Source organism: Oryctolagus cuniculus, chromosome X, assembly GCF_051225735.1.
Source record: "Oryctolagus cuniculus isolate XC-2025 breed Fujian yellow rabbit chromosome X, ASM5122573v1, whole genome shotgun sequence".
Classification (NCBI taxonomy): Eukaryota; Metazoa; Chordata; class Mammalia; order Lagomorpha; family Leporidae; genus Oryctolagus; species Oryctolagus cuniculus.
This window is the reverse complement of record NC_142888.1, coordinates 39,803,214-39,814,108: the sequence shown is the minus strand read 5'-3', so window position 1 is coordinate 39,814,108 and position 10,895 is coordinate 39,803,214. Positions and strand designations below refer to the sequence as shown.

At 36.3% G+C, this 10,895-nt stretch overlaps 1 protein-coding gene across 2 annotated transcripts; it reads left to right on the top strand.

Annotated features, from left to right (window-relative positions):
* The first annotated feature begins 289 nt into the window (after positions 1–289).
* On the top strand, positions 290–10,663 carry LOC100347604 (BTB/POZ domain-containing protein KCTD12). Of its 2 annotated transcripts, XM_008272685.5 has the most exons (3): positions 302–410; positions 805–861; positions 5,352–10,663. In XM_008272685.5, exon 3 carries the CDS (start codon positions 5,358–5,360, stop codon positions 6,234–6,236), a length of 879 nt encoding a protein of 292 aa, XP_008270907.1. In that variant the 5' UTR covers positions 302–410; positions 805–861; positions 5,352–5,357; the 3' UTR covers positions 6,237–10,663. The 2 variants fall into 2 exon arrangements, with proteins under 2 accessions (XP_008270906.1, XP_008270907.1); XM_008272684.5 differs by having other exon boundaries at positions 290–861.
* The last annotated feature ends 232 nt before the right edge of the window (positions 10,664–10,895 follow it).

Below are 10,895 nucleotides of genomic sequence, written 5' to 3'. Positions count from 1 at the left end.
ATTCAATCAACTCACTAGCCAAAAATGCATTCCTAATAAATGTTTATTGGTTCTGTTGGAATCAAGAAAAAGATCAGGAACAATTCTCCCATAACCCCAAATTCTACTCTTTTGTTAATATCACCAACACCATCATCTCCCTGCTTCTTTCCTCTGCTTTCTTCTCAAACTGTAGAATAAAAAGCTTGACATTTTCATATGGGAAGCTAGCAGGAGAGGGAGCCAAGTATGTCATAGCAGGGGAGGAGGCTTCCTAGTATTAAAAAGGGAAACTCAGTTCAAGCACTAAAGCACATAACCAGGGAGAGGAAGGGAGGCATTCCACAAGCAGAGCTGAGCACCAGCAGGGCAGCAAGGCTGAGCGGGACTGAGGCTGTGTTTGGCCATATCTCAGTGATTGGAGATTCAGGGTAACTTCTCCACTGACTTCAGTTTCTTTCCTTTCCAGTCTACTGCTCTGGAGTTCAGAAGCCTCTGTACTTTAGCTGGATATACACATGTCTCTCTGTGTGTGTTCTTTCTCTGTGTTGAGAGAGGACTGCATGTGAAACCTGCATGAAAAGCAGGCTAGAGATCCAAAAGCAGGCAAGACTCTTCCTGAAGGAGAATTCTGAAAATCCAGATTTTTTTCATCATCAGTTAATTTTAAAATTATAAAATATTTTTGAAGCATCTGGGTGCTAGAATTTCACTTCATGACCGAAATTCTACTTGGAAAAGGAAAGAACTGCTGCTGAAGATTTTTCTCCGGCAAGTAGAAGAAAAGCTATCTCTTAAAATTTTCTGCTTTGCTTACATTTTCAGCTCATCTGTTACCTACTTTGATTTCTTGGATCTCTCTGAACTGGAGCAACTTAAAAGGTGGGAATCACATTGTAAATTTAAATGGGTGTGTTCATTCTGGTGAGTGCATATTTAAGACAAAATGGTCGTGGGTGGGGGAGGAGGATGAGGAAGAAAAAGGCGGTGGGGGTGATGGGAGAGAAGAGAGGAGCTATTAGGACACACGGATTTCAGCTTTAACAAAATCGGGACTCATTCATAAACTTATTTCTTCAGAAAAAACTTCCTTAGCACTTTCAGAAAGAAATCAGAAACTGCTATAAAGAGGTTACAATATGGTGTTTTGATATATCTGACTTGTTTTTTCCTTTTAAAAACATTAGATCTTGGATACAATACTATAATTAGCAGCAGGATTATTTGACTACAAAAAGCAAAGGATGTACTAACTACTTTCCTGAATGACTTTAAAATGTTAAAATGTGAAGCACAGCTCTCAGGGGCTTGCAGTATACAGCTGGGTTCAAAGACTTAAAAATCCGGTTTTAACCATATGTTCATATTATCTCTTTTATTTCTGCCTTGCAGAGATTTTTATTTCTTTGATATACTGAGGGCAGCTAACCACATGCACATATCAGTCTTTGGTTTATGTGCAGAAGAGAACAAATGAGACATTTCAGGTTTCCCTAGAATGTTATTTCCCAAATTGACATATGGTTAGATGAATGAATTACTTTTTGACTTCTCTTGAACAAAGCCTGACAGACAGAAAACACTGTGATGGAAAAAGGAAGAAAGGGGGAGTATCAAAATATTTTAGATACAAAAGATATTTTTACATTGCAAATACACGCCAACAGATAAAATCCTCCTGTTTGGAAAGCAGACCCTCCTTGACTTCATGTAATGATAATATGCCATGGGTGCTTTTGAATTGAAGCTGTTTCATTATTGGAGGAAATACCTCCACTTTTATTTCTTAAAAATAAACTCTTTTTGATATCTTAGTTAACTAAGAATAAGTTCTGTTCATGTATAAAACTATGTTCCTGATTGTGCCACAGAAAGGCAGCAGTCTAAGGTCCTGGGCAGTTCTAGTATTGACTTTTCTCCTTCAGATTTCTTCCTCTAGTAGTAAAGGTTCTCTCCTAACAATTTATCAAAAAAAACTTCATTGTTAATCTGAGAGCCAAAATAGATACCCAACTTCACTCATCAAACTGAATGTGGCTCTGATTCATAGGATTTTAGACCATCAATTGACTTAGGTACAGGTAACTTTAAAGCAATTAAAAAGACAAAAAACCTTGAAATAAGAGAATATTAATTTCATACTCTAATTTTTCTGATGCTTAATTTTGTTACAAAATGACCTGTACAATGAAGAACAACTATCTTGGACACTTATTGCTTATGAAAGGAACAAATAAAACTTTTTATTGCATTCAAAAATCTGCAAAATCTAGTGCAAATACGTTTCTTGTTCATATACTCAAAATGGATTTCTATAATGAGTTTCTACTCATATACTATGGGATTATGAAAATAATGAGATCAATATCACATTTGTTTGCTGGTGATTTATTCACCATTCAGCATTTACTTCTCTCTATGTTCACAGTGCTGGGGATCCAGATATTTAAATAAAGACTATTATGTATATTCATAGATATTAGACACAGATATAGAAATTAAAAATTTGTGGTAATTTCTCCCATAGAGGTTATTTCTTAACTGCAACAATAGTAGAGAATATGAAAAGACAGGTGGGAGGTCAGAGAAGATGTTTCATTTTAGCAATTTTTTATTGGATCACTATGAAACTTCTAGTGCTGTATTCAATTCCGTGGATAGCAATTCTTCACTGCTTTTCCCAAGAGAAGCTAAGGGAGCTAATGTAACCAAACATTTGTTAAGCATTTGTTATGTGCCATCAATATGTTACATATTTTATATGCATTGTATATAATTTCCTCATCTTATTAAGATTTTTATTATATTCATTTTAAAGATTAGTCCACTAAGGATTAAAAAGAATATTAGTTTGTCCACTGAGTATGTGGCAGAGCTGGGATTCCAACTCAGATGTGCTCAAAGTCATTAGGACATTTTTTCTCAAGAAGTGGTAGTGGCGGGGGGCAGTTGGGTGAGTAAAATAAAGGAGGAAATATCAGGGCCGGTGCTGTGGCTCACTTGGTTAATCCTCCGCCTGCGGCACCGGCATCCCATATGGGCGCCAGTTTCTAGTCCCGGTTGCTCCTCTTCCAGTCCAGCTCTCTGCTGTAGCCCGGGAAGGCAGTGGAGGATGGCCCAGGTGCTTGGGCCCCTGCACCTGCATGGGAGACCAGGAGGAAGCACCTGGCTCCTGGCTTCGGATCTGCATAGCGTGTTGGTCATAGTGGCCATTTGGGGAGTGAACAGGCAGAAGGAAGACCTTTCTCTCTCTCTCTCTCTCTCTCTCTCTCTCTCAATAACTCTGTCAAATAAATAAAAAAAATTTTAAAAAAGGAGGAAATATCAGACAGAGAGAATCATAAATTTAAGGCATATGGACCTGAAAACGTGGATGAGTTTGGTGAACTGAGCCTAGATACAACATGGCTAAAGTTTAGGATCATTTTGTGGGCAAGAAAGGGAAAGATAATTGGAATTAAAGCCTGAAGGCAAGGCAAAGTAGAGAGTGTAGAGCATTTAATATAACACATTTAATATGGCTGTTAAAAATCTATAATCTTTCAGGAATTGTTGACAAAGTTTATTCAAGGAAGACCAAAATAAGTTCTGCATTTTAGTAAGGTAATTCTAGTTATAGTATGAAGGGCAGATTAGTAAGTGGAGCAATAGTCTCTGAAAAGTTGTAAAAGACTGTGTCTATTTTTCCTCTAAGAAACAGGAATTGTAATAGTATTTAGATATATGAAAATAGATCCACCGGCGCCACGGCTCAATAGGCTAATCCTCCACCTGCGGCGCCGGCACACCGGGTTCTAGTCCTGGTCAGGGCACCGGATTCTGTCCCAGTTGCCCCTCTTCCAGGCCAGCTCTTTGCTGTGGCCCAGGAGTGCAGTGGAGGATGGCCCAAGTACTTGGGCCCTGCACCCGCATGGGAGACCAGGAGAAGCACCTGGCTCCTGGCTTCAGATCAGCGCGGTGTGCCGGCCACAGCGCGCCGGCCGCAGTGGCCATTGGAGGGTGAACCAACAGTAAAGGAAGACCTTTCTATCTGTCTCTCTCTCTCTCTCACTGTCCACTCTGCCTGTCAAAAATAAAAAAAAAATAAAATAAATAGATCAGAAGAGGACTGGTTTCTAGTAACTGCTTCAAAAATATTAACTATTGTTATTATTGAAACTACTATTACTATTATTATGTGAAAGGGTAAGAAACTGTATGAATTCATTAAATCTAAGGATTTAAAGTTTAATATAGAAATATGAGGAGGAGGCTAACCTTATTTGGGGCTTGAATTGGTATTTCAAGTATAGATGGATATATAGGCAATGAACTAATATTTTACAGAATGGGAGAAGGAATGAGTAAAGGCAAAAATGATCATATCATGGGCATGCAACATTTTTCTACATGTAAAGAAGTCTTAGCAAATATAATCAAAAGGGAACAAGAAAGTTTAGTGTTTAAGAATGTAGACACCGGAGTGCTACTGCTTGAGTTTGAATGCCACATCATTCACTTATTTGTTGTATATTGGACAATCTTTTTTCTTACCAGCTATTTACTAGTTGGGGATAATAATACTACCCACCTCATTGGTTAAGAATGATGTCTAGAACATAGTAAGTTCTACATAAGTTTAATTTTTCTTATCATTATAAACAGAATATGACTAGCTTATAGGTAGTTTTGAATTTCAGGGTAAGGGGTTTGTATTTGATATATAGCCCAAGTGGAGCTACTAGAAATGGGTAAACAGAGTAGAACGTAATGTGAGAATAACCAATCTTGTAACAATATTTAGGATATCTTGGGGATGAGGGACAGAGGATAGATGTTGATAGATAGAGACCAGATATGCCCAGATGAATTATGTTCTTATATTAGTATAGAATGAATCTGCAAAATATAGTGCTGAGAGTGAAAATACAGGAATGAAGAATGAAATATTTAATACAATAACATATACATCTATCTAAAATCACAAAACCCATTTTATAAGAATACATATAAACAAAAAGAAACTTATCCGGATGGTTGCCTTTGATAGGGACAGGGTCAGAAATGGAAATTGAGAGTGAGAATATATTAGAACTAAATAAAAATCACAGAGAGGGTTTCTTGCATGAAATTTGATGACATGATGTGAGTTGATGAGTATGATCATCTAATACACCTGCATTCAGAAAAATATTTTAAAAAATTGCAAAGCTAAATATTGTACTATTTCTCAATACAACTTTTTAAATGTAAAATTAATCAGTAAAAGATTATGCTTCTTGATGTGTAGTTAGTGTGTATGTGTCTCTGTGTGCGTACAGAAAATTAATTTAATAAAAATAATTTCCACATTGTAAGCTCATATTCAAGACCAATCTGTTTTGCTTTTGCAGATCAATATGGCCTGGCCAGAGAAATCAAGTTGTACCAAACAAAGTGAGGATTCCAGTCATTTCCCTGAGATTATTGAACTCAATGTAGGTGGTCAGGTGTATATCACTCGCTATCCTACTTTGGTCAGCATTCCTGGTTCCCTGCTCTGGGAAATGTTCAGTGAAAAGAATCCTTGCTCCCTGATCCAGGACAACAAAGGGAGATTCTTTGTAGATCGAGATGGTTTCCTGTTTCGCTATGTGTTAGACTACATGAGAGATAAGCAAGTAGTGCTTCCTGACCACTTTCCAGAGTGGGGTCGGCTCCAGAGAGAAGCGGAATACTTCAAGTTGCCAGAGCTTGTCAAGATGTTGACTCCTAAAATAAACAAGCTCAACTTAATTGGCACTGACATATGCCAAAGTGACCTAGACGAGCTGTCCCCCAACACTGACACCATGTATAACCTCTCTTCAAGTAATATTATCCAAATTAGTGGCCCTGTTAATCCCCTAGCTCTGAAAATGGGAACTGGTTCTGGCCTCAAGAAGGCAGGCTTCATCACTATTGGCTATCGAGGCTCCTATACTCTGAGTCGGGACAGCCAAACAGATGCTAAATTCCGCCGTGTAGCCCGAATCATGGTGTGTGGCAAGATTTCATTGGCCAAAGAAGTGTTTGGAGATACTCTGAATGAGAGCCGAGATCCCGATCGTCCTCCTGAGCGATACACTTCTCGATACTACCTCAAATTCACTTTTCTGGAACAAGCCTTTGACAAACTAGCTGATGCTGGCTTCCATATGGTAGCATGCAACTCCACTGGTACCTGCACTGCTACTCCTGATCAGACAAATGATAAGATCTGGACCTCTTATACTGAATACGTTTTCCACCGTGAGTAACACTTAGAAATCATCTGGAAAATATAAACCAAAAAGCCAGCTCTGCCTCCCCTTTCTGTTCCTGCATACGTGTTCTCCTGTAGAAATAGACACATAATCCTCTGTCTAATTTTGGAAAGTGTCACTACTGTCACCATTACTAATTAAACCTTCTTTGGTACCTTCCTTGTTACACATTACCCAATTTTGTATGGCTTTCAGTATGCCTTGGAGTGTGGAGCTGGATGCCTTTAGGGGAAAAATATTCAATGTGGAGGCATATGTACATGCTCATTACAATAGACAATAGAGATATTTGTTGGGCAAACACAGACAAAACCATAGATTCTGTTGAGAAATGATGAGCAACGGTTTCTAAATAGTTTCTTAGCACCACATTGTGGATATGCTTAAATCCCTTGTTCTTATAGTTACCTAGGAAAAGTCCTTTAATCATATATGCTCATTGTGAACCATATATTTAGAGTAAATATGAATATATATACACATATTTTTTTTCACTAAATCTCTTTCTCTCTCTCTCTCTCTCTCTCTCTCACGCACACACACACAAAATGTGAGGGCACTATTGTTCTTAACAGACTGGGTAGAAGAAGGTGATAAAAATCGCCCAGGAAAGGTCAGTAAGTTCTAAAATTGCCAATTATTTTCAATAGTGAAAAATGAAAAATTGCATATGTAATTATTTCCGAGAATTTAAATTGCTTTTACTTGAAAAGGATAGTGAGGATATATATCATGACTATTCCACAGACATAAGCATGTATGCCATTTTAAAAGATTTTGCCCAAAATATGTTTTATCCATATAGATAAAGGAATGGCAAGTAAATAACTACTTCATGTGAATACATATATGTAGTGCTTTAGTTTTCACTAAATAGTTGGATGTATATGTCAGCTGTTTACTGTTGCTTTTTATTAACTAATTGAGTGTGTGTGTGTGTGTATCTGGGGTAGGAGTAGGAACAGAGGCAGTACAAAAGGAAAAAAAAGGAAAAGGACTAAAAAACCCCAAATAAATAAACTTTTATTTGATGGAATTCCTAGTGATAATTTTTATTAGGTAGGTTGAAAACAAAATCCTCATATGAAAACATCTAGTATTTGAGACACATGGTTGAATTACTGGAAATTATGAGACATGTCATGAAAGGGACTTGAAGACACATTTTAGAGGATCTTTATCTCTTTTTGAATAGCTTAACATTTCATTGATCAAACAGCCTTATTTTTCATTTATTCTGTCTTTATGCTTCTTCTTTGCCCCAACACCATTCTCTGTTGCACTTATTGTCTTCTGATTTATTTTCCAGTCAGGACTCTTTTGAGTGAAAGAAGATAAAACTCATTGATAATGACTTGAGAAAAATAAAAAAAAATATGTATCAGGGTGTGAGTGATGTCATAGCAGTCCTGTTGAGTCCAAGGACCAAAATGGAGTTCAATTCAGTTTCAAAGGACCTGAGAACTGTCAAAAACTGATGATCTCTCTTGTCTCTCAGAAACCAGACGGCTTTAGTCACCTCTAGAGCCTGTTAGTTTCATATTTCTCCCTCCATACAGTTCACCTTCTTTTTCTTAGTAATACCTTACCTGAAACATTCATGTAAGCTCTTCAATGAATTTGCATTCTTGTCTATACTTTCCATAATTAATGTCTTTAATGACTTATCTCATATCAAAATACCAATCATGTGGAGCCTTGGACAGAGAGATTAGTTGGCAGTAGGCTCAATTCTAACAGGGGACTGTAATTGACATTTCTGCATGAATTACCAGATGTGCTTACACATAGCACACAATAAATGTTTAGTGTGTAACTGACTATTTGATGAGTCTTTCCACAGGTGTCAGGATCCAGATCAATGGATGTGATACATTTAGAATGTGGTCAGGGAACATTTTGCATGTTCTTCCAATATAGCTGTGCTAACTGCCTTCTGATGGATGGCGGATGGTTTTAGAAGATAATCAAGCACTTAATCTAAGACCTAAGCAACATTTTAGAGAGGATATTTACTAGCCCTAACTCTTCTACCATGTTTCTGATATTCTCAGGTTGCAACAGCTCCATCTCTCCAGTAGGGAGAAGGCTATTATTTGTTCCACCAGTTGTATATATATTACAGTTAGTATGTAAAGGTAGGGAGATGGACAATGATGGCTTTTTGCTCTATGTAATTTCCTCAAGCTTGGTCTCAAAGAAATATAGCTAACCAATTTTAGAGAGATTTGTAATATTTTTTAGAACCAGGACTTTTATCCTGTCATAAATTTACTGTACTCTTGTATTAAAATTATTTCCAAAATATTGCCACTTTCTCTTCAAATTGTGATCATACTAGTTCAATTAAATAATTATCCTATCACCTACCAGAAAGGCAGTAGGAAAAAGAATGGTTATAAGTTGTAGGAATCTCTCCAAGGTTTGTGTTGTTCATTAAAGAACATAGGAAGATTCATAAGCTAAATAAGGGGTATCTCATTGACTAGGCAGGTCATTGCATATTTGTTTTCATTTGAGAGCCTTTATTAAGATAGGTGTTCATAGGTAATTGCTAAAACTTAAAGTTATAAAGTTTTATAACAAGGGATTTGTTTGAAGCATTAGAAATTGAATTTAGTTGATTTTGTAGAAAAGGAAATCATTTAATATGTGTTCAATATATTCGTTTATATAATGTATTAAATAATGTGACTCTTGGGCATTTTCACTACTGTAACTTGCACTGTCTATACCACTAGCAATGAACACTAATACCACTGCCTCTAGAATCTCTATAATTATTTTCTCTACTATCATCCATCACCCATCGTCAAAATGAACTCTAGACAATCCCTATTTCTTCCTGTCACTAGTTTGCCACTCCGGGCAAATGTGTCTATCTGGTAGAGATTTAGTGTGTCAGCACACTAAAACTCGAAGAGAGCTTGAGAAAGCTCTAGAACTTTCACTTATTAAAATAGAAACAAGCTCCTAAATATAAGGTTTTATGATCTTGGATGGCCTCGAAAATGACTGCTGTCTACTTGGACTCAGAAGAAAGTCAATTGAGCTGTAAAAAGCAAAAAACATATTGCATACTCTCTTATCCATATGGTGAAAATTTACAAAATGTTAGCTGATAAAGCTTATTTTTGTGTCTGTTTTTCTTTAAAATATTAACAATGGTTTCAGGTCTTCAGTTAAGTTTAGGGATTTGCATTAGTTTGAAAAAAACAAACCTAAAAGACAGTATTACATGTTACTTCATGGAAGTAGCACATCTATGTATTTTATAAAATTTATTTGCTTTTTTCCCAAAGAAAACTTTATTTAAGGAATACAAACTTCATACATTTCATAAGTACAACTTTAGGAATATAGTGATTCATCCTACCATACCTCCCCTCCTACCCCCACTCTCACCCCACCTCCTCCTCTCTTTCCCATTCCCAGTCCCACTCTCCACTAAGATCCACTTTCAATTAACTTTATACACAAAAGACCAACTCTATACTAAGTAACGAGTTCATCAATTTGTACAAACAAAAAACCTGTCCCTCAACAGTCAAGAGAAGGGCTGTTCAAAGTCATTGCATCTAAGTTGATTTCACTTATTTTTTTTTCTAATCAACTTTAAAGAAGCACCCAAGAATGATATATCTTTTGTGAGCACTTAGACATAACTATAACTTATGAGACATAAGAATATCCTCTATTTAATACATTAATATAAAGTAAATCTTTGAGAATAAGTTTTATCATTAATTAAGGAAGCACCTAAGAAAGCAAGCAATGGAGTTGAACACTTAGGCATAACTAAAACTTATGAAACATAAGAATATCCTCCATTTAATACACTAAAATAAAATAAATCTTTGAGAGCAAGTTTTACTGTTAACTTTCATAATACAACTCTTTGAGGACAGAAGTCCTGCATGGGAAGTTAATATGTAATGACCCCTCTTATGCATGATGTCATTGATCACCTCAGGCTCTTAAATGAGCTGCCTAGGCTATGGAAACCTTTTGAATCCACAAACTCTGTCAGTGTTTAGGCAAAGTTGAAGTTCTTTCCTCCTTTCAGAGAAAAGTACATCCTTCTTGATGACCACTCTTTCCACTGGGGTCTCACCTAGGGAGGTTCTTCATGTAGGGACACTTTTTTTTTCATGAGTGTCCTGCCTTTCCATGCTTGAAATGTTCTCATGGGCTTTTCAACCAGACCAGAATGCCTTAAGGGATGAGGTCAGAGTGCTACTTAAAGTGATCGTCATTCTTTGAGTCTACAGCTATGTCTGAATGGGAGTCTTTTTAGTAATTATGGTTTGAAGCTAATAGTGCTCAAGCATTTTAGTAGAAATTTTAAAAGAATAAAATTGTTATTTGAAACTTTGTTACATAAAATAAATAAAATCAATAAAGCGACTACTCAAACAATATGCAATATTTTATGTTTATTACTGTTCTTGAAAACCCTTTTGGAACTCTAGGGTTCCACCCAGCATAGTTTGTATCTCTCTGTGTGTGTGTGTGTGTGTGCATGTGTTTTGAGTTATTCATTATTTCTATTTTTTATTTATTTAATTTTAAGATTTAACAACTTTTAACATTTTTGTCATACTTCACATGAAGACATTTTATATACATACACATATACGGTATTTTTTCTTG